At 33.6% G+C, this 25,573-nt stretch overlaps 1 protein-coding gene across 6 annotated transcripts; it reads left to right on the forward strand.

The window, feature by feature from the left end:
- On the forward strand, positions 1-24,123 carry LOC100371543 (TRAF3-interacting protein 1-like). 6 transcript variants are annotated; one of them, XM_085495221.1, is made up of 16 exons: positions 1-265; positions 1,958-2,026; positions 2,186-2,234; positions 3,091-3,203; positions 3,327-3,455; positions 4,104-4,382; positions 4,883-4,927; positions 5,736-5,783; positions 8,133-8,217; positions 9,085-9,102; positions 11,501-11,648; positions 14,800-14,883; positions 18,000-18,114; positions 20,187-20,300; positions 20,407-20,630; positions 20,980-24,123. In XM_085495221.1, exons 1-16 carry the CDS (start codon positions 143-145, stop codon positions 21,140-21,142), a joined length of 1,806 nt encoding a protein of 601 aa, XP_085351347.1. In that variant the 5' UTR covers positions 1-142; the 3' UTR covers positions 21,143-24,123. The 6 variants fall into 6 exon arrangements, with proteins under 6 accessions (XP_085351347.1, XP_085351348.1, XP_085351349.1 ...); XM_085495222.1 differs by lacking the exon at positions 9,085-9,102; XM_085495223.1 differs by lacking the exon at positions 5,736-5,783.
- The last annotated feature ends 1,450 nt before the right edge of the window (positions 24,124-25,573 follow it).

Below are 25,573 nucleotides of genomic sequence, written 5' to 3' on the forward strand. Positions count from 1 at the left end.
TGCATTATGGGATATAAATTCCGTCCTACCGTAAAAATAACACAGACGTTTGAATGATGTTGTTGCTCATTTACAGGGAATAATATTATCGTTTTTGAAACTTGTTGAATATTTTGAGAAATACGTGAGTATCAGTAATACCATGGGGGAGCCTTACATCAAGAAAACTCAGGACACTTTAGGAAAAATTATTAAAAAACCTCCGCTGACAGAGAAGCTTTTGAAGAAGCCACCATTCCGATTTCTTCACGATGTTATTTCCGAGGTAAGTGCGAATTATTCTTTCGCTGGTATCATCTATCAGTCACAGAATATAATTTACCCAAAATGTTCGGTCAGAAATACCATTTTTGTTGTTTACAAGTCTTTACATTCATGACATATTGTCAACGTAATGTAATATCATTGACATCACAAGTCGATAAATTGACATTGTCAAGGAAACCACAGACGCCACTTTGTGATCCACGTTTTATTTCTGCAAAATCAGTGATCACGCAACACCTTGAACATGTTATTCTTCGTCGCGTCACTTTTGCGAATATTTATCGCTAAGACAATAAAAATATACAAAACGCAGCAACTCTGTAAGTAGTATTTATAGCAACACTTGTTCACGGTTGTCGCCATGCCCATGATGTGTTTGTTCTCGTGACTACATTCAGTGTCATTCATTATTATGTAATGTGTGACTATAATCAGAATAGAAAAGAAAACAAATACTAAATATAAATCAGTGATAAAAACGTATGCACATTCTTTTAAAAGTTTCAGCTGGAGTGAATAGATAATGTCATTATTGGCATTGACTAATAAATTTCTCAGAAATTTAATTTACAAACTGCCTTGTATTTAATTTACACTACCAAATGGTACATGAATAAAATTCTTGTACCATTTTCTCAGAGTATATTAACTGAAAAAAAACATTAACATAAGTTTTTATTTGTATCTCTGTCTTAGACTTGGCATATACAAATCTTTTGGAAAAAATGCTGTCTAAGTATCCAAAGTTTGCATCTTAAAAAATAGATGTAAAAAAATGCATTTATCACAATACAAACCTGTAACTAGATGACATTTGTGAAGAAAGATGTTGGTGCAAGGGTTTTCTGGGTCATGCATGGAATAAATCAAATTATGTGCATCTCTTGTTTATACAAAAGTGCAAAAAGAGGCCAGATTTTTTTCCATCCACAGTTTGTCTTTTCAAATCAAGTTTTACCAATCTTCTTAAAATTCTCCATTTTGTCTACATGCTGATTGGTTGCACTGTAAAATGTATGCAGACTAAACTTAATATCAGATATGTTTCATGACCACACATTCATTTGTTTTGAATATCTTATAAAAAAAATTTGGCCGTACATTGAATGAAATGTGTACTGTCAATGGTAATCTTGCGTCAGTGTGATGGGACAAATTTTGTACCAATACAAAAATTTAATCTGGTTCTATATATATATATATATACAAGGTGTTCTTCTTGGATTTTTGTCAGTGTACTTCCACTTTAGTTTGTGTTGATGAATATCAAATAGATACCTTTTTTTTCCATTGACATTATTTTTTTACTCCATAATCCACATGTTTAACAACAACTTACCCATTCATGATGTTAAAAGCATTTGAGTTGCATCACTTACCGTACTCACTTCATGAATATGCATGTAGTCATTTAGATCAGTAATAAAAAAAAAAAACAGCCACAAGCTTATTTATAACGATACTGGGAATGAAATAGTTTTGCCATATTGTTGTTCAAGTAATAAACTACCGTACCCCGTGATTCAAGACAAATCACTAAAAAGCTTGGGTTAACTTTTCTTTATCTTCTCATGCTATCTGCATCTATTTCAAATACTAAACAACATTCTATAGTTACCGGGGTATGTCACTTTTATTTTTCATAAGCTCCCATAATCATTACCAATGTTATTGTATTTCATATTTACAGGTTTTAAAAACAGGGTACATGAAAGGTTTATACACAAAAAATGAAATGGATTCACAAACAGCCGGAAAGGTGAGCCAGTTTCTTAAGCTAAGCACAGTAAAGTAACACTGATAGCAGTCATACACATGTTGTCCAGAATGTAAATAAAGCTTGGCAATTGATGATTAGGCCCCTACTGTGCTAATAACGTTTGTTGAATCACTAATTTATTTATTTATTTTATTGCAGGACAAAGACAGTAAAATGGCTTATCTACAAAAAGCAATTGATGTTACTAGTAAGTTTTATAACTATTTTCACAATAATTGGCTGCATTTCTTTTGTCTTAGGTTTCTGCTAAACTTTCTTTTTTATTTTCACCTTCCCGAATTTACCTCCATTCATAACTGTTCACCTCCTATCTTTGAAAATTGATATTTTGTGAATAGATTTCTTGTACATATAGCTATACAAAGACTTGTTTTGAAATAAAGGTGATTTTACTTTACATGTGTTATAGAGTTAAAATAACTTCCATACCCCACAAAAGTTCATGGTGTTCTGTTATTATTACGTATGTTCTATAATATGGGGAATGGCAGTATCCCTACATTTGTAGTAAACCGTGGTTATGTGTATTATTATTATTTTTGTGTCCACTGAGTTGTGCAGCTGTATTGGGTAGAACACTGGCATCCAGTAGTCACTGTATGCACTGTGGCTGGTGAGTTTATCAGGTATTTCACTCGCATTTGCCATCAGTGTTGTTCAATTTCCATTGGCTGATTGTAAAACCATACACCTGTATTAAGAGTTGTTGTCATGAACTGTATACCAAGATATAATAGAAAGGCGAGTTGTTTTTCATTTTATACAGTCTTCTATCGGTGTACGCTTTGTAGACTCTGATAGGGCATGTGTTTGGTTTTGAACATGTCGCTTTGGGTGAAAAGTGCCATACATTTGCTGGGACTCCTCTTGTTTGTGTTAGGCATTCATTGTATACCAGATGCTCACCAATTTCCAATTAGCTAAGGTTACATCACTCCACTTAATTTATCAATCACCTCAGATCTAGAAGTTTTGTATTGTTTAGCCAAATAGTGTTAAGAATTTATGGTTGCATTTATCTAACCCTTCTTATGTTTCCGCAGTAATGGTTACTGGCATAAATTTAGCAATCCGTCCATCAAAAGTAGTTGCTGGCCATGAAGCTGAACAAACTAATGAATTTCTACAGGCCATGGCTAAAGCCATCTCAGGAAAGGTAATAGTTTAATGTTTCCTATGAGATAATATTGTTATATTGTTTGTTATAAAGGGGATGCATCTATCACACACTCAGTAACATGCTTTGACTATGCTAAATTAAAATATTTTGTATATCTAGATGGACAGCAAAGAAGCAGTTCAAAGAGTTTTAAAAGGAGAAAAACCTGGTGCACCCAAAGGTGATAAGGAAGAGTTTAAAACAAGCAGTAAAGAGGAATCTAGCAAAGATAAACACAGAAATAAAGAGGTTTGTCCAATATTATTCAGGGGGATCTGGTCTTATCAATTGTTATTAATATTACAGTAATAATAGATTTTATTCATCATTGTAGGTGACAGGCAAGGTATATGGGGGAAAAATCCTTGTCTCCTCGTTGGTTGTTTTCATCATTGACTCTGACATGACTACTTTTTTGAAATCTGGCTAGTATTTGAATTTGTTCAAACACATTATTGCACTATTATTTGGGGATAAGGTATAAGGGCATTGAGATTTATACAGTATATGTAGTATAAATTAAAAAAAAACCATGTTGGCTAGTAATTTTGTTTAGATATGTTTGCTCTACTATTATTTTTTGGGAATTTTTATAGAATCAATATTATTCTATAAAGAAAGTTAAGATTAATACAGAACATGTAGTATTATTATTTAATTAATTTGTTTATGTAATTATGATAATATTTTTAGTCTGTGTTTTCCTAGCAAAATGCTTAGATAATATATTGCATTATTTCAGGACTTTTATACTCACTTCTAATATGCAAATAAAGATATTGCATCATTAGTTTGTTATCTATCCATTTGTTATTTAAACTAGGTTCTCAATGGACAAGGTTGTAATAGTTATGCTATGTTTATCCTATCAAACCCTAAATTGATATGTTATTACAGAAAGATAAAAATGACAGGCGGTCTGGCAGCAAGGATAGAGACAGGAGTAAGGACAGGGAAAAAAGCAAAGACAGAGAGAGAGAAAAAGACCGACACAAGGAAGACAAAGAAGAGAGAAGAGACAAAGAGGAGAGAAGAGACCGAGACAGACACAAGGAGGATAGAGATGGTAGGAAAGATAGAGAAGATCGCAAGGATCGGGAAGATCGAAGAGATAGAGATGACAGAAAAGATAAAGACAGGCGGCATCGAGATCGGGATCGTGGCAGAGAAAGACGGGTATGACTTCCTTGTTGTTTCTGTTAAGATAATGATTTTGCCAGCTTTCAATTAGTTAATCAAAATATGTGTCGTCCTGTCACTGTATTGTTGATCGATATCAGTCATTGAGTCTTAGTACAATGTTTGTTTTAGTATGTGATTAGTTTATTCCATGTAATTAATGTGTTGTTTCATGTTATCATGTCACTGTCATTCTAAATTCATGTGTACATCAAAACTTAAAGTGTCATGTGTCAGTCACTTGCATGTGATCACCTGCAAACTATTTAATATTAGATGTTGTCACTTATAACTTGAGTTGTTAGGACTGTAAGATGCGTGTGATTGTAACTCATGTCACAGATTATAGGTTTTATAGTTATGCCTCTAGAGGGCGCCATTACAAACCAGCTGAATGCGAGATGAGAGCATTTCTTTTACAGTGCATCCGCTGAATTTGGTGTGTGTGTGCTGTTGATGAGAGACATTTCATTTTTTCATGTTTATCATTTTTCCAGCACAAGAGAGAGGAAGAAGAAATGTCTAAACAAAATGATGAGGAGGTTTGTACGCATTGTGTCTTATGGTTGTGTAGGTTTTATCCACTCTACAACTGAGTTCTATTTCATACATCATTAGTTCTGGATGAAATTTAAAAAAAAAAAAACTACTGAAAACTTTTTAAAAATTAAAAATGTGCTGTTATTTTTTACCAAAAAGTTAATAATCTTATCATTGCAATGACTGCAATTGTAGAGTTACTATCGGTTACAAACAGCTAGATTTATAAAAGCAAAGCTGAGATGAAATCTGCTACTTAAGTGATCTTTAAAAAAAATGTTTGGAGAGTCGCACATTGTGCACATTATCCATTGTGTTAACACAAAATTATCCTTAACTTTTTTGAATACTGGTGCAGCTTGCATCGATGTAAATCTTTATAGTGAGAACAAGTTGTAAATGAAAAATCATTAAAATTAGATCAACATATATTTCAATATTTTTCATCATAATTGCAAAAAGATTTGTTTGTTTGTATGTATGTGTTCACTTCATCGATATTACATGTCTACAGTACAGTCTGGGTGTAACTTAACTTTCACGCTGACTATCAGCTGACTTTGCCGTTTTATAAAAACGAATAATTTATAATGTGAGTAGCATCGTCATCAATAATTTCAACTTACTGTAGTGTTTATTTATGTTAGTAATACAAGACATATTTAGGCAGAGTACTCTCTAGATATGCCTCAGTTTTAATAGCAATCTAGCTGAATTTTAGGTTATGCTCAGACTGTACTGTAAATAACATATTAATATTCACTTGACATCAGCACCACTAACTTTCATTTTACTCCTCATTGATGACAGGATGTAGCACCTCCTCAAAAAGGAGAAGGAGGCGTAGTGAGTAATGAGGTAATTCAATGTGTTATAGACGATTACTAATATTGTGTTGCACTTTTATTCATGATAGCGCTTGGTTGTTATTTATTTGAATACTAATATGCACATGCTGGAGTAATCTTGTCAATGTTGCTTTCTTACACAAATAAGAGACATTAGAAATTACATGATATAAATGTATGCTGAATGTCTTTGTTTTCAATGAGTTTAATTCTGCTTACTGTATTTAATATTTGGGCAAAGGCACTAAACTTTAAAATCTCTATCATGAATGTGATATGAAATTTGTATGTTCTATTCTAAATTTACATTTGACTGATTATCAAAAAGACCAAAATAATTACTATCTTGATGATTAATGCGTTGATATATTTTACTGTATTTCAAATACTTCTACTGGCTTGGTAACTGCAGCATGTGAGCCCAAAAGTAGTGAATGGTAGTGAAAATGAAATTCTCACAACCCTTTTCAGCTCCGCTGTCGACTTTGTCGAGCGGAGCTTATCATATGAGTGATTGTCCGTCGGCGTCCGTCGTCCGTGTCAATGTTTTACTTTTTCGACTTCTTCTTGAAAACTACAAGCCTACTACCTTGGGTAGACCTCTCTCAGATTTGTTCATTTCGTGATGATATCTTTAATTCTCTAATTTTGGTGAATATTTTTGTAATTTTTGGTAAAAAGTGATATTTTCGACTTCTTGTTGAAAACCACAAGTCCAATTGCTTTATTACATATATAGGTACTACATGTGTACCTCTCTCAGATTTGTTCATTTTGTAATGATATCTTTAATTCTCTAATTTTGGTGAATATTTTTGTAATTTTTGGTAAAAGGTGATATTTTCCACTTCTTGTTGAAAACCACAAGTCCAATTGCTTTGTTATTACATGTATACGGTAGGTACTACATGTGTACCTCTCTCAGATTTGTTCATTTTGTAATGATATCTTTAATTCTCTAATTTTGGTGAATATTTTTGTAATTTTTGGTAAAAGGTGATATTTTCCACTTCTTGTTGAAAACCGCAAGTCTAATTGCTTTAATACTATACATATTGTTCATTTTCTTATGATATCTTCTGTTCTTTAATTAAAATGTGCATTGATCATAGCAGAGCTATCTCAGGCGACAGGGTGCTTGTTTTCAAGTTGAAGCCTCTCTAAATTTCATTGTTTGACTCAAGCCTGCTCAAAATGACCAGTATTTGAAGCTTAAAATCTCAAATACGCATTATCTTGTAAGTTTGGCTACAAAGTCTTTTCAATTTGTCAAGGAAAGTTAGGTTCAGGACATATGTTACTATTCACTACCATTCATGATCACTTTGTGCTTTGTGGTCTTTATCTGTATCTAATACTATGAATTGTACCAGCATATGTCTGGTGTTCAGTTATTTATATGTTCTATGTCTAAGCACAGTTATATTTCTGTTCAAATCATTGCATCTCGCAGCACTTGGTGTCTTTTATGGTATAGTACAGTGTTGTAAATATTACTATGTGTAAATTGAATATATTATTGTAAGTGTAGATGTGTATAGATTCCTTGGTTCATTGTTTATATGTTGCAAATATGCAAATTAGATTGTTGCATTCCATGTTGTATTATTATGCATTATGAGAAAACTTGTTTCTACCCAACATGTTATGTGCCTCGGTTAGAGATTATTGGAATGAACAATGATAGTCTGGTATCAGCTATCCCCATTATTTCTGTTTAACATAGTAATACACTGACCATAGCCCAGAAATATATATATACTGTAAAGGGGTTAATTATTCACTGGGTTTTAATTTAGCTTATTTTGCTGACTGGAAAATGCGCTAAATTAAAACCCAGTGAATATGTAAAATTTAGCATAGAACACATTATCTAAATGACAAAACCGCGAATTTAAAACCCACTAAATATGCCTGGAATGGCAAATCAGCGAAATTTAAACCCAGTGAAAATTAGTCATTTTACAGTATATTAGATAATTTGTGTGTCTTTTGAACACGTTTCTGACCCATCAATTTTGTTCCACCTACCTAAAAATACTTTCTGGTATAATTAGAAGGAAAAACCTGTTCCAAACAGAAAAAATATGTGTACTCATTGTTATCAAACATCTGTAAAACTTGATGAAATTGATTCAGAACCTATTGTAAACCTGTCTAAAACAAGCATATTGTCTGGTCTTTTGGATTCACTATTAATATAAAATAAAACTGAATAAACAAAACTCCTAAAAATGTTCTCAGTCCCCTTGGGGTGTAAATTTGTCAAGAAAATCTTACTAACCTACAGGAAAATCTGTCTCTTATTAGTTCCAGCATAGTGCCGCCAGTATTGATAAAATTCATGTTTTTATTGAAGGGTGATGAACCTGCTCCTGGTAACAGAATCCCAAGACCCTCATCTGCTAAAGGACAAAGAAGACGACCACAAAGAGATGGAGATGGTAGGTGTTTGGTAATAGTAATATATAAAACCAACACTCAATCCATATCAAATAGTACACCCCCTTTTTAAGTAAATCAAATTCCTTGAGTGGACGACTGAAGAGTACGAATTTTAAAAAGATTGAAATAATCGTCTACATATGTCACAATACATACATTCTTGAATCTATTCAAAAGGTGACTGAATTGTTCAATTGTCTGTGGTGGTATTTATGACTGTGTTTAGACACCCAGACAGCAGCCACATGCAAAATTTGTCTAAGTATTGTCCATATTTTAAGTTTTGTTTATACCAACATAAATCCACTTCCAGACTGGGATAGTATTTACTATAATACCAAAACTGGTAAATCAGAATTTGCTTCTACCCCGCTTCAAAATGCTAGTTGTTTGCTAAATAAAAATAAAATCAATTTGAGCTGAGTACTTGCTTTCATTTTGTGCACATTCCTTAGTTGTCCTGAGTGTTCTGCAAGTATGTAGGTTTTACTGTAATAATTCAGCTGACTCTGCTTTATGTAATTTGTGTGTTACTGCGCTCCATATTCCACAAAAAATATCATTGCTATACATCTCATTGGCAGACACAAATATTTTGCCATCAGCTCCTTGTACTATCTGCTAGTTAAGCTGCAATTTCTAACCTTACAAGTCCATGCAAATATATTGGTATTATGTGCTTTTCATTATAGTGATTAAAACACTAAAATTTATAGTACGCTCACATGGGATATGTTTTCATAGAAGTATATATAGGAGCTGATAGTAAAAATATATTCAAGCCTAACCAAAACAATGCTGCTATTCCAACTAAACTAAATGTGTTTTCTCTTGCCCTTCTCTCATTGTTTTCTTCCCCTGTGCAGATTCTGACAGTGATGGAGGTATGTAGAGACGATGTTGTAGCCTACTCATGTCTGTACACTTGTGATTGTTTTGTTTGTTAGTTTTACTGATTGTTTTAATCTGTGTACAACCCTTGTGACTGTTAGAACTTGATAACTCTGAAAAGGAAATGATATGAAGTTTTTATATAAAGTTTTGATGAGGGAACTGCATCAGCTACCATGTGCACTTGTGTAAAACATTTTACTCAACAGTTGGTTCACTTCCATTACAATCCAGAATACTTTTTGTTTTACATAAACCAGTAATAGAGCCCATATGGTTACCATTTTGTTGTACACATATCAAAACATTTAGTAAATGATTTGCTTTCCGTTGTGCTAATAATGTACATGTTACGCTTTACTTGTTGATGCATGTTCCGTCTCCTGTCTTGTAAACCCTTCGTTCATTAAATCATTGAAGTTTAAACAGTTTCTGAATTCTGAACACTTTCAGTCAATTTGGTACCTCTAACTGCTCCCACAGCACATGAACTTTATAATTTTTGCACCTATTAGTATTTAGTATTTTGTCAAAAATGTGGCCAAAGACCTGTAGCTCATGACAAAATGTAGAAAAAATTTTCACTTTCACATATTTGGGTCATATTCAAAATCACTCATGAACCTTATGCTTATGCTAATTTCCTTGCTGCTTCATTCATCTTTAATTTAAATTGATGAAGTTGTACAAACTAGATAATTTTAATCAAGCTATATAGTTTCCTTTTATTTGTTCACTATTCTATATACTTTGTGTTGTATTTCTGTATACTGGCATTTATTTATCCAATATACCTTGCCAATCTGTTACTGTCACTATTTGCTGGTAATTTTGACCCGTCACCTATGCATGCTTTACGGCATAGTAGTAATGCACCTTTCAGGCATTGTACATGCTGTAAGAATCATGATTACATGATACTAGCCTTAGTACACCCCACATTTCACTACACACAAAAAATGAAAACTGACTGACTGACTGACTGACTGACTGACTGACTGACTGACTGACTGACTGACTGACTGACTGACTAAGGATACTATTTTGTTTTAAAAATGAGTAAGTGTAGCAGGCACAAAAGTGATTATTTTTGTTTAGGCTGTGTCTGTCTTTTCCACTAGTATCTCAAAAATCACTCAACATATTTCCGTAAAAATTCTGTAAATTGAATTAGTTTACATGTTTATTGAGTATCTATTTTGCGCAATAAGTTGACAGGTTTTAGAATATATCTATAAAAGCAATACTTTTGCTGTTTGGAATTACTAGTATGCCTTAGCAAAGCTCATGCATGTATGAGAAATGTGAGATATACTTGTATACAGCAAAATATTCAAGGTTCAGTGAAGGTTAGATTTAAAATTTTCGAAAATCGAAAAGTTCACACTTGACTTGAAAGCAACAAAGGACGCTACTAACTAACAATACAAAATTGCGCATGCGTGAAACAAACAATTTGCATAAATACAACAAGACAATTGCGCATGCGCGCAGTGCAAATAATAAAATTCACGGGAATAATTAACCATTTTGAAATACAAAATTACACAAAATTTTCACTATGTTAATTTAATATTGCCTAAAATATTCAAGCTAAATGTCAAGGTGGGCACATCACCTGCAATACTGCACAAGAGCAGATGAAGAGATGTTGTTACAATGTGTATACCGGTAAATATAATTATGATTATGGCTATTCAGCAAACTAGATAGATAAGTTGCTCATTTAAGCACATTATTTACTATCTGTGTCATGCAAACATTCACATTATACAGGAGTTCTGTCATGCATTAAATTTAAAATCTATTGCTGACTGGTAAGAATTTCTTAGCACTTAATATCAAAATGTGCTATGTATTACAAATTACTTGCTGAAAGTCTACACAGATAGCTGAAATGTATAGGAAGAAATGGCATCAACACCATCTTACCTGGTCTGTCAAATGCATCTGTTAGGCCAGACTTTATTATCCCTTGTTTCGCGAACCTGCTAAATGAACAGAAGCCAATAATGAAATAAAAATAAAATTTTATTTCAGTGTAATTTCTCGCGCCCGCCGACTTGTAAGTGCAGAAAATTGCTAAAAAAAAACTTAATTTTGTCTTCATTTTTTTTTTCGCCCACCGCATAACAAACTCGAGTTGCATTTTCGTGGGAGTATGATGATCAAAGTCTCGTGCAGATGAGAAACAAGGTTATACATGGAATAAAATTTTATTTCATTTCTTCTCTCTGATCTATGATCTCACTAATGGGAAAAAAAGATTTAATTTTTTTTCCTGCCCTCCTCAAAAAAATTGCCTTATAAAAGCTTGAACAAGGAATAAAAAAAATCTGGCCTTATGTTAAATTATAAATTCTTGGTACATGTATATATGTTTACTTGCAGACATAGACATGAAAGCTCAAGAACAGGATGAGAAGTCACGTAGAAGTGGTAGAAGTCGAGGAAGAGAACAGCAACAACAACAACAACAACCAGAGATGAATGGTATGGTAAATGGAGTTGATGAGTTACCACCACAAGTACAGGCTAGGTAAACACAGTAAATTCATTTCAAAGTCTGGGTTAATGGTTGAAACTTTGTAGCTATAGTGAGAATGCTATTTGGTATCATCTATACAGGGCATCTCAATGACTTATAATATCTGCGTATACAAGGATTTGCTCAATACAAAGCTTATTTGATGATGATTTAACCACATTAGCTTACACTATGAATGATAATTAATATGACGTAGCACTGGTGTCTCTGTTTGAGTCAAACTTAGTTCACAGTTTGTGTTAAATACCAAATTTGCAATGTGCCTGATTTTGAAATAGCCATTACAAAATTTGTGAGATTTCTATATTCCCTAATTCAGTCTATATGCACTTGCCTTTGGCTTGGAGGACACAAAATTAACAGTAGCCAAAGGCACACAGGCTATCAACGTTAGTCCTATGGCAACCATTTCCAAAATTAGTAGCCCAATTGGGCTGTAAAAAATTTACAAAATATCAGTACTTTGCTGTTTACATAAACCAAAGTGATGGGTGTCCTACAAAAATTGAGCAATATGTTATTAGTCCCCGTTCGGACGCAGTCAGAAAAAGGGTCTGTGCGTGCGTGCGTCCGGACCTGTATCTTAGAAATACCTGAACCAATCACAATCAAACTTCACACATACATCATACATGATATCATACATATGCACGTCAATTTGTTTCACGATCTGATTCTAGATGGCCGAATGGTGGCCATTTATGTGCTAAAAATCATCAAAATCAAGCATATCCCAGCTGTTTACAGATGGATTTTATTCAAACCTTGTAAATACATTGGACATTATAGGACCTTGATGAACATCATTTTGTTTTACGATCTGATTCAAGATGGCCGAATGGCAGCCATTTTTGTGCTAAAAAAATCATAAAAATCAAGCATTTCTCGGCTGTTTACAGATGGATTTTGTTCAAACTTTATATATACATTAGACATTATAGGACCTTGATGCAAATAATTTTGTTTTTCATGTTAGTTTCGACTGGCGGCCATTTTGTTTTAATGAATGGGCTTCTAGTCCCATACCTCCAACTTGTTTTGACTGATTATGTTCACATTTTAAATATTCATTATACATCATGTCATAGATAGACAGATATATTGGTTTGACGATCCTATTCAAAATGGCCGAATGGTTGTCATTTTGTGCTAAAAAATCATAAAATATCGAGCATTTCTGGCATTTATGGATGGATTTTCGTTTAAACTTGGTACATACATTAGACATTACGGGTTCCTGATGCACGTCATTTTATTTTTCAGATCAGATTCAAAATGGCTGTCTGGTGGCCATTTTGTTTTAATGAATGGGTTTCCAGACCCATATGTCTGACTTGTTTTGACTGATTATGTTCAAATTTTTAATATACATCATGTCACAGATATACAGATATATTGGTTTGACGATCTTTTTCAAAGTGGCCTAATGGTGGCTATTTTTGTGCTAAAAAAATTCTCGAATATCAAGCATTTCTGGCATTTATGTTCTGGCATTTTGTTTTAATGATTGGGCTTCTAGAGCCATATCTCTTAAATGCTTTGACTGATTATATTCAAATATTATATATTCGTTATACATCATGTTATATATATATATATAGGAAAATTTTCAGCCGTAACACCATCAAATTGAGCTACAGTTGTACGAATAACGTGAAGCAAATAATCTGCAATCAAAACAAACAACAACTTACAGCGGCCAACACCAATACACCCAGTACCGAGATCAACAGATTATGTAACTGCCGTAAGAAATCTGAATGCCCCTTAGACGGAAATTGTTTACAATCGGCCTTGGTTTACCAAGCTAATATCAGACGGCAAGACAACAACAAGTGTGAAACATATGTGGGACTAACAGGAAATGAATTTAAAACCCGGTACAGAAACCACACTGCATCGCTACGCAACCAATCATTGAGAAATGCAACAGAGCTCAGTAAATACGCTTGGTCATTAAAAGACAATAACATCGATTACGACATCAAATGGAGAGTGTTATCGCGTGCTGCACCATACAATACTTCAAGCAAACGTTGCAACTTATGTATTAGAGAGAAATATATTATAATTTTCCAACCACATTACTGTAGTTTAAATAAAAGAAATGAGCTTTTTTCTTCCTGTAGACACAGAGCCAAATCGTTGCTATGCAACAACTAGTTTTAATATCGTAAACACACTCCATTGTTATGCAAATCTGTAGCGCTTATAACGTAGTCTGTTTCGGTGGTTTATTTAATAAAGTCTTAACTCCTGATGAGTGAGGTACTCCATGTACCTTACGAAACAGTACTGTAAAGTGAACTTTACTCATGTAGTCGTGTCTTAATTTCTCTGTCCACGTATGTATATATATATATATATGTATTCAAAATGGCTGATTTTGAATGCTGTTCCAAGTACTTGTTTGACGATCAGATACAAATGTCAATCATTTTAATGTTAAAAAAATCATATTTCTGACATGGTTATATTCCAGCTATATTACTACATGTATATACAAAACTATATATCTTAAATTTGATAACTAACGGGGACTGTGCCATGCATAGCTTGTTTATTTATTATTAACTTTTGCATGGCTCAACATTCCTACTAAATTCAGTGGACTACCCAATAATACCATGGGACTACCAGCTTTTAATACTCGTAGCCTAGTAGACTTTCACACACTTCACAATGCCTGCTGAATGGATAGCTAAAATAAAAGGGAAATAACAATGTCAGCAAGTGATGTATTGACTACTTTGTTTTAGCTGGAATTAATTTTCGCTGGAAGGACTTTTCGGGTGTTTTGTATGGAATTTATTTTCACTGATTTTTGACAAGTTAAATGTAAAATATAGGAAAAATGTATAATTCACTGGATTTTATTTTCACTGTATCATTCCTTCAGCGAAAATAACGAAAATTAATTCCAGGCAAAAATAAAGTATTTTTCAGTACTTGTGGTGTCCCGAACTTTGGCTAGAGGTGGGGTGCAAAGATGTTACTCTGTTGTTGATTTATGTAGGTATCTGTATTCACATATGGTAGCCATAGTGATACAGTTGTCTTCCAAGTACATGGAAAAACTACATGTTTCAGATATTGAGGTATGAATGTCAATGTAATTTTATGTTTTGGTTTGATGTTTCAGTCGTAAGATGGCTAGGCCTAGCAGTGCAAGACCAGCTCCTCCCAGGTTGAAAAAACAGGACTCAACTGAAGACCCTGCTGCACGGTGAGTCATCACACATTCTATGTAGCAGCACAATGATGTGATATAAATCTGTTTGTATTTAGAGGCTCTATTTGCTAGTGTCTTTGTTTTGTGTTAAAACATTACCTGCTGCAACCATCCACAGAATGAATGTGAAAAAACGATGTTGACAGGCCATGTATAGAATGTATATCATGTTGTACAGTTAAACCTGTGTATAGCGACCACCTAAGGTATTTATATAGAGGTGGTCACTGACACAGGTTTCATGTAGAGTTGCACTATATTGTAATTTCAAGAAAGTATAAATAAGATAAGCAACATGGCGACCTTGTATTAATGAAATCTGTTTTTTAATGTTTTATATATTATATCTTTAGAATCGCCACCTCCCTATGTGTATATGTTCCTAATACCGGATTCTGCCGTAAATTCGCCCTGGGCCGTTAAACGACATTTTGGGTTTTTATAAAAAACAAAATGGGTTCAAGAAATCGCTTAGGGCGATTTTTCAGCAGTTTTTTTGTCCCCGTTCGGACGAATTTCGAAAACGGGGACTTATAATTCGGTCTCCGTCCGTGCGTCTGTGTGTCCGTGCGTCCGTCCGTCCGTCCGGAGTCATATCTCAGAATCCTGTGGACCGATTCCGTTCATTCTTTGCATGTGGATAGTACTTTATCTGGGACATGCACATGCAGTGGTTTAGTGATTCGATTCAAAATGGCCGACTGGCAGCCATCTTGCTTTTTGAAAATGTTGTATTTTGGACATGCTTTGTCAGTTTTCATTCAAATTTGGTACATAGATTATACATGTTAGGATACATGTCCATGATGATTTATTTCACAATTGGATCAAAGATGGTCGACTGGCAGCTATCTTGTTTTTCGAAAATGTTGTATTTTGGACATGCTTTGTCAGTTTTCATTCAAATTTGGTACATAGATTATACATGTTAGGATACATGTCCATGACGATTTATTTCACAATTGGATCAAAGATGGTCGACTGGCAGCCATCTTGTTTTTTGAAAATGTTGTATTTTGGACATGCTTTGTCAGTTTTCATTCAAATTTAGTACATCGATCATACATGTTAGGATACATGTTCCCGACCATCCGTGAGTTCCTGAGTCCGTTCGTGCGTTTGTGCGTCAGTCTGTCAATAGTATTATTTCAGAATCCTGTGGACCGATTCCGTTCATTCTTTGCATGTGGATAGTACTTTATCTGGGACATGCACATGCAGTGGTTTAGCAATTCGATTCAAAATGGCCGACTGGCAGCCATCTTGTTTTTTGAAAATGTTGTATTTTGGACATGCTTTTTCAGTTGATATTCAAACTTGGTACATAGATTATACATGTTAGGATACATGTCCATGATGATTTATTTCGCAATTGGATCAAAGATGGTCGACTGGCAGGCATCTTGTTTTGTTTTTTTATGCGGTATCTTGGCACATACATGTACTTTATACATGTTAGGATGCATGTCCATAACAATTTGTTTCAAAATCTGGTCAAGGATGGCCGATTGTCAGCAATCTGACTTTTTGGCCTTACTACTATATTTCCACAATTTATGTACCATATTCATTCGTATTTGGCACATACATCATACATATCAGTGTGTTTCATAATCAGATCAAAGATGGCCAAATAACGGCTGTTTTTATTTTTGACCATAATACTACTACACGGAACACGTGTTTCGATGGAAATAAACAATCTGTTGTATACGCCACTTGTTTTTTGTAATTTGATTCAATATGACTGCCCAATGTCTAATTCTTGTGTAAAAGCACTAAATCATAATTTTTTACAAATCCATCTCCTAATAATGGCTTCAATCTAATCTCAATGACTTCATCAGCATCAAATTGATATGTCAGATCACAAAATTTGGGACGGGGACTGTGTCATTAACAATGACTTGTTATAAAGGTGTTATTTTAATCTTTTCTGATGCCTGAAAGTTTCATTGTAGTCATTGACGACTATTCATGAGTATGATGATTATTACAACTAGCGTGAATGGTTAAGTTTCTTTTCGACAATGAAATTATTATTATGAAATTATTTTTCAAATGCTCAGTTTATCTTTTGAAAACAATTATTTTTTTTTAAACAAATCATGTTGCTTTCTTATCAAAATCTAGGCCAATAAACCATACATCATCGACAAAATCTCTGCCATGTTGCGTTCAATAATATTAACATATTTAAATAAGCTATGGTAATTTGAACACGTTGGCATCATCCATCGTTTTCATTGGTTAATTAGCGATTTTACCTGTCGGGTCAAAGACCACCCTCCCAGGTCAAAACATAGTGAATATTCATTTCTACAGCATCGAATCAATCAGAATCATTCGCTTACGATGAAACAAGTTGAAATTTATTTACATTTCATAACAATGCAACAAATTTAGTTATAAATAAAATGATTATAATCATTACTAGGTAATAATCAACAATTGTGAAACGCAGCATGACCGGATTGCGCTACTGCGATCATTTGCTAAGCAATGCAGTTGTGTTCGTTTTTTTTGGATATACTTTTGTCACTAATAAAATGGAAAAAATAATTGTATTTGGCACACAAGGTTCATTAATGTGGTTTTTTTTGGAGAAAGATGTGCTAGGTGACATTGTAATGAAATTTTAGGTGGTCTACTCTTTAATCCAGCAAGAAAAAAATATATAAAATTTTAGATTAGCTTCTGCAATAGTTTCTTTCGTTTTGGGTGGTCCAACTGCCGAATTTACGGCAGAATCCGGTATAATTTTAACTTCATTCATAGTTAATTGTCACTTTTGTGTTGTAAACTTCAATGTACTCCCTCACAAACCCAGCGTGAATCTAAGAAGAGTTTGGTACAATACATAGATCTGATTGTAAGTCGCTCTAAAACATGCACCCAATCAGATTTTTCCTAGCATACAAGATATATACGTGAAGCAAAATGACGAGATGTTGAATTGCAAAGATACGACACTTTAATGAACTCTCGCTAAATAGAATCTGCCAAAGTATAGGCAATGACTGAATAAATGTACCGTGGCTAGCCAAGATGTATGTGTGGTGATATGTTTCCAAATGTATTTCTAATCAGGTTTGTTTTATTCCTTCAAGGATTGGCAGTGGTAAAGTCAGTAATGTTATTGTGGATAATGCACAAAATTCGGATGATGATGATATATTTGTAGTTGAGGAATCCCAGTCAACATTGGATATGGAACAGCACCATGTAAGTAAATGCCATAGTAAACCAGATACTGTAAAATACTTTATTTTAGCTGGAATTAATTTTCACTGAAAAAACATTTTGAGTGTTTTGTATAGAAGTTATTTTTGCTGATATTTGATGAGTTGAATGTAAAATATAGGAAAAAGGTATATTCGCTGCATTTATTTTCAATGAATCATTCCTTCAGCAAAAATACCGAAAATTAATTCCAAGCGAAAATAAAGTATTTTACATTACTTTATTTTAATTTGTGTCTCAGTCTACCATTATCATGTTATTAGATTAATGGTATAGCGCCCTCTATGGTGAATACTTGACTTTAATATTACTGTATGCAGTCAAGCAGAGCTACCATATTTGTCTTCAATTAGGCGCCACTTTGTTACACTTTCATGTCATGGTGGCGCTTATTTGTGGTTAAATTTGAGCAACTTTGTTTCAAATGGCGCTTATTTCAAGCACTTCAAGTTCTAGTACCGGTAACTGTGTTACAAGCCATTGTTTTTGCTCCATTCTGGTGATAGATTATTGACAATATTTTACATTACAGTCAGACGCTTAGTCACTGTAGCCTTTATTTTAAATACTGAGTAAATGACCCGTTTTCAGACAGTTTAGAAAGTTATACAAAAAATATCATTCTTTAGAAAACATTCACAGTTTGCCGTACAATCAACAGGAAAATAAAACAAACACAAATTCAACGCTTAGTAGTCAATGATCACGGTAGCAAAATCCGGTCATACTGCATTCCACGGTTACGATTATTACTCAGTAGTAGTTATAATAACGTACAAAGAATAAAATGCAAGTAAAATTCAACTTAATTTCATCGTAAGCGAATGATTCTGGTCGCATGTAAACGCTCGGCGCGATTCGATGTCTGCCATGCTTCCTGTCTAGGACTTGACCTGGAACGCGTTTTTTGACCTGATAGGTCAAGTCGTTAATTAACCAATCAAAATGCTGGATGATGCCAACGTGATCAAATTACCATAGCTCATTTAAATAATGTATGAACGCAATGCGGAAGTGATTTGCCGATGTTTGCGATATTTTGGCTTTGATTTTGGTGGGAAAAACGGCATGATTTTTTTTTCAAATCAAGAAATTAGTTATTTTTGGAAAGTAAACTGAGCATTTAAAGAATAATTTAACACTGTTTACTGTGACAACAGCGCATTTGAAACAGAACATTTTCGCGTTGTTTTAATTTCGTTTTTATGGACTTACTGCGAAATTAAAAACCACGCTGATATTTTCTACAGTAGACTGAAAAGACATGTTTCAAGAGATTATAGACCGATTTCTTAAAAATTGTTAGAAACAAAACCAATTTTTTTTTTACATAAAAGCCATTCGTACAGTAACAGCGAGGGACTTCTGCGATCGCGTCCATCGCTACGAACCGGTAACCGGTAGTCGATCCGCCGGCGCCCAATTCACGATCATTACGTGCCAAAATTTCAACTTTGTCTGGCGCTTAATTGAGGTGTAAAATACAAAGTTTTTGTGGCACTGGCGCCTAATTGAAGGTGGCGCTTAACTGAAGACAAATACGGTATTCATATTTACTAATTGTCTATTGTAGGGGACAAATTTACATTTTCACTTTGACACTCTCAAAGAACATGGTTTTCTTCAGATTTGTTAATTTTGGGACAGTATCTTTAAGTCCAATTTATTTCTATAATGTAGATGTGATTGCATTTCAGACTATGCATTGCAAACAGCCATATCAGTTGACAAGCTTCTTGTTTTCTATAAAGTGTTGCTTAAGTTCTATTTTGTGATGAATGTTTTGGATGAAAATAAAAGCTATTACAGAATGCTCTCGCTTTGTATTGATATTTAGATCTCACTTGTTATTATTTACAAGTTAAATTACATGTTATTGTAGTAACATTTTTACATTGTACGCATTAGATAGGAATTCTTATGAGTGAGTCGCAGTTTTTAATTCACATATATCGTGATAATTGTCACAGTTTAAATAGCACACCTCACTAGGGGTTATGTAATGCCCAACAAACTCAAATTATTTTCTAATTTATGTGTTTGTACTTTTACAGAATGCTGATGATGATGATGTGGATGAAGATGGGGATCATGGTGGCCTTGTGAAAAAAATATTAGAAACCAAAAAAGAATTAGAAGGTGGTAGTCAAACTGTCCATAAACGAGATGTAAGTTTAGAAATAGTTATATATCTTGTCGATGTCTGTCTCAATGAAAATGTGACCTGTTTAAGTGATAATAGAAACCATGTTTATTTAATATTTATATTTGTAGGAGAGACCTGTCATAATGGATGCATCAAGAAGAAAAGAACGAGAAATAGTGTCTCGCGAAATTGAAAAATTACGAACAAGTATTCAGACGCTAACACGTAGTGCAAACCCATTGGGTAAAATAATGGACTATGTACAGGAGGATATGGACAGTATGCAGAAAGAATTGGAAATGTGGAAAAAGGAAAATAAACAGCATGCCCTAGCTATTAAGAGAGAAGAAGGGTAAGTATGATATCAGGTTCTAACAATATCACCAATCTGTAACTGGCTACTTCCCATTTAGAACCAATACTTTTATTCTACAATCTATCATATGTACAGGCCAGTGCTATGTTTAATTTCAACCACTTAGTTGTGATCAAGCCATGAAATTGGACAGTTCAGTACCATTTGTATGACTTGTCCATGTAATAAATGCAGTGTTGACAATGTTACATGTTTACTGACATTCATGTATTTCTGTGTTTTATAACTATTACTTGGTGATGGGCGTAAGAAAAGTTTAATTTTGCTATTTATGTGGTGACAGTTTTAGATTGCAGATTAAGTTATGATTTGTATTTGTTTACAGAATTACAGAAGAAGAATTGGAGCCATTGAAATCTCAGTTAGCTGAGCTTGACCAATCCATTGAGGACAAACAAGACCTTATCAGTGCGGTTAAAGCAAACGTACTTAGAAACAGTGAAAAAATACAGAAAATGCTTTCCAGCGTAACATTTTCATCACGGTGATTTTGAAATATTGTTTTTTTATATATAGTTATTGTAAATAAAACAATTGGCAATGTTCTTTTTCAAACTTGGTGCAAAATCTACCTAACCACTAAATCCCTACTCTCCACACTGTAGTACATTAGCTATAATTTCACACCTTGAAATAAAAAAAATGGCTATTATTCTTTGAATGCATATTCTTTGAATCCATAGCACCATAGTTGTTGTATCACATCAATTTAATGTGAGACGCGTATAGTGTTGCACAGCAACTATGTGATGCTGTCATATGATAGCAACATGAAACATTCCTAATATTTACATCAAACATGCGCATATAAAAATGTGTTATTTGTTTTCAGTTTCTTAAACATCTTTGTGTAAATTTATGTGTAGAGAAAAACATGTTTGAAAGTCAGCAGCTTCCTTGTGCATTGCTCCACTGATGTCATAATGTGTTTACTAAGTTGTTATACAAGCTGTAATTACTGGAAAATATTTTATTTTAAAAATAGCTGAAATTTATATTAGCTAAAAAATTATTTTGGTATTTTGCATGTAATTTATTTTCACATGCAGTATATATTTTCATTAAATATTATTGTTATTGCTTTTACCCCAGCAGTGAATATAATAGATCTTAAAATAAAGTCACCAATAGATTTTATCGTAGCCCAATAATAGCTGTCTGTCTGTCTGTCTGTCTGACAGATTATTACATTCTTCTTGCTAGTATATAATGTTCAAAACTATCCAAGCGTTATTCATTAACTTTTTGGCTGTAGTTTAGATAGACTGTTTTACTGGGCAGCATTTTGCCGAGTAACAAATGCAAAAGACTGTCATGTTACTAATAACTAGCAACTATTGGTTTTAACAGACTGTACACTTATGTAAATGCCTTATTATACAACAGATGAATCTGTACAATTGTATAGGTCCCTGAAATTAGCTTAATAGTATCTGTTTCTAATAAAAGAAATTTATTTCTTAAGTCTGATCCACCTTTTTTGGTGATATCCTTACTGATAGCATCTGCTGCATTCTCAATATAAAACCGTATTTGATGATTATCTCTATACACAATCTGCATAATTATTAGCACCAAGTTCACATTGTGATGTCCTGAAGAGTTTTTCATTTCTGAGTTTTATAGATTTTATATCATAAATCCATCCACAGTTAAATGCATTCTTATTATAGCTATAACAATTCAACATGAGTGTACAAGATTAATTAAATATAAGTGTAAATATGAAATAATAAAAAATCTGAGTGATCATGGTTCTGTAAATATTTGATTTTTTTCCAAAAATGTCACTGTTTTATGACTTGATATCTGCTCCTGTAATATTTTGTCATTCTCTCACTGTTTACAGTTTGTCTCCTATTCCCAGTCTATCACAAGATTGTATTACCATTGTTTGACTTGAACATGTTAAAGTACTGTATGCTTGTATTTAGTGTTGTCAGCATCAAATGCATAATAGCTTACCGTAACGTATATCACTTTTTCATGGTGAATCATAGATGCCTCATGTAACTTTCATACCTGCACTGTAGTATGTAAATTGCTGCTGCTTAGCTTCAGTAGTGTAAGAAAAAACCAACAGTTGCTGCTTAAACCCAACCAAACTCTGATGTAAATTGTATCATTATCACTAACACTAATTTGAAGTTCCAGGTGAAAGTGGACAAATTTCTGATTATATAGCAGTGCTTATCAAATCATCCTTATTTCTATTTGTCACATATGTATGTACAATGTATTAGTTTATTCAATAGAATGTCTGATATTACTAAAACATTATAATACCACTGTGAAATACAACCAGCCATTTTGGCGTTCTCTGTATGTTCTTATTATGAGCTGAACCCAGAGTTTGTGACTTTAATATTTGATTTACTCTAAATGAAGGTAAATGTACTTGTGTGAGTGTGTATATAAACCTCAGACCATTCTATTTCTTATAAAATTTATGGTGTTTTATGTATCTTGTTCAAATTTTATTTTATATTTTCACACTCTGTGTAGATGGCAATATGGATGTCTGGTCATTGTTGTTTTTTACCCAAAGACAGCACATCTGTTTCTTCTTCTCAGGATACTGTTTTAAAAACTAATATACTATGGTAGATTCTCCTGTAAATGTTTTTTTCTGTTTTACTCTGTGAGATTGTTGAATTCAGTATCCAAGATGGTGTTGTGTTTATGAACTGGTCGTACCTGCAACATGAATCCTAACTTGGTTTTGAGTTGATTTGTTCAAATTTCACGTCATTGTTTGGTGATTTTTCTCACTACTAAGACTGAGCAATATAAAAGTACTTGCTTTTAATTATTGCATTCCAGATATGTCCGAAAACTTGCAAAATTCTTAAAAGTTATTAGTAGAGATGTACAGTGTTTTCCCCTTAGAAAATTTGGCATGGAGAAATGTGATTTTATCTCAAAGACCACCTTAGAATCAAATGCATTTGTATAAAAATGTATGAAATTAGAAGGAATGTTTTTAGATTGCCTAATTTCATCACAAAATTTGGGTTTCTCACTGAGTAAATTTTGTGAAAATATGGCTTAGACAAAAAACTGGACATTTCATTGTACTGTTTATGTTGTACTGACCATGTAAATTGCTTGGTGTAATAAGTTTGGAAGCTCCAAATTTGCATAAGTAGTCAGTATGTCATGCATTACCGATAGCGACTGCTTTATGATATGTAATACTTTATACAGCCAGTACCTTGCATGTCACACTACCACGTTCAGTTGTGTGAAAAACTCAAGTGTGATATATAATGCATCCTAGTTCCATACTGGGTTACGGAGTGGAAATGCTGAAGCTCATTGGCAACTGATTTTTTTTCTGTCAAATCTAGAGAAAAGGTACATGATGTAAATTTTGTTGAATTAGAAATCTCTTGTTTTCTTCATTTGTGATAAACTGTATTTATGGGCATTTGATATGATTCAATAAAGTCGTCAAGCCCTTGTACAATGTGTGATGAATTTGTATATTTGTACACTGTGTGTGAACAAACAAAACTGATCTGTTTACTTGACTGGCTTTGGGTTTACTTTTTGAGTTTTTAACTCTCATGTGTGAAGCACATGGTCCGATTTTGATGAAACTTGGTAAAAAGGTGCTCTGGAACAATGCACACACCTAATTAGTTTTGAATGCACATGTGCATATTAATTATCTTTTTGCATAATTAGTCAATTTTTTGCTTTTCTACTATGTCAAGTAATAATCACATTTTGAGGCTAACTTTGTACATAGATGCTCTAAGACAATGCTCAGATCTGATCACTTTTGGAGTAAAACTATGCATATTAATTACCTAATTTGCATAATTAGTCATTTTTCAGTTGCATGAAATTCAGTACATAAGACAATAATGTCTCATACATGTATACATGCTCAAGAAACTGCATTCATAAATCTGCGCAAACCTTGATGTACCTTTAATAACAAATTGAATTCTTTGTTAATTCAGGTCTTTGTATAATAGGACCTGGGTTTATTTGAGTATCAACACTATAATTCCCATCAAAATGTAGCCCTGACACCCCCTCTGCAGTTTCCACTGAGATTCCACTGGCTGCTGACAAATGAAGCTATATTTAGACCACATGTGTCAATGTGCCTGGCCAAGATTTATAAAAGTGACTGCAAAGTGTTTTCACTGATCTTCAACTTTGTAACCAGGTATTTCAGTGATTGCTCATGGAATGCAATTTTAACAGTTTACAGCCGTTCTGAGAATTATTCGGACAGTCAGCAAAATGACTTGCAACTTTGCAAAACACTTTGGTCTTTGCCCAATCTAGACTTGTCGGCGCCAGTTGATTGACGCGTGTTTGGTTTGGGATTACTATTTTATAGGGGTTGTCGGCATGGTGAATTGCAAGTTTTATCTAGCGTGCGTTTACAGCAGCCATTCTTTATTTTTTATATTTATATTGTAATTATTTTCAGTAATTTTAAAAATCGCAAGTTGGGTGTTGCTTAAATTTGTCGAAAAATGTTAAACCCTCGCTCATTTTAGTCAATTGTCCCTGTTACAAAAATAGACTAGACATAATAACGGTCGTCATACCCTCGTCATTTTCCAACTGCAGTTGAAAAAGTGATTCGCTCAAGGAAGGCACTTTTGATTTGACAAAGTCCATCAAACCGTCCAAAACTAATAAAATCTGAATTTGATACATAATGTACCAGTAATGTAAAAACGACTTTTAGTTTGGCTCAAAACTGTCGCGAAACTGCAGCGCGTCCAATGCTAAGGAACTCTACTTTGAACCTTCCCGCCAACGACCACAGGGAGCCCAGGAACTATAATCAACTTTAATACGCAGTCTCTATGAGCGGTGGGGGGGGGGGGGGTATCGGCTGGTATCTAGTGTAAGAAATAGACAAGGAATGAAGGCTCCAGCCAGCTCAC

The sequence above is a fragment of the Saccoglossus kowalevskii genome, chromosome 21 (genome assembly GCF_978046115.1).
Source record: "Saccoglossus kowalevskii chromosome 21, keSacKowa6.1, whole genome shotgun sequence".
NCBI lineage: Eukaryota > Metazoa > Hemichordata > Enteropneusta > Harrimaniidae > Saccoglossus > Saccoglossus kowalevskii.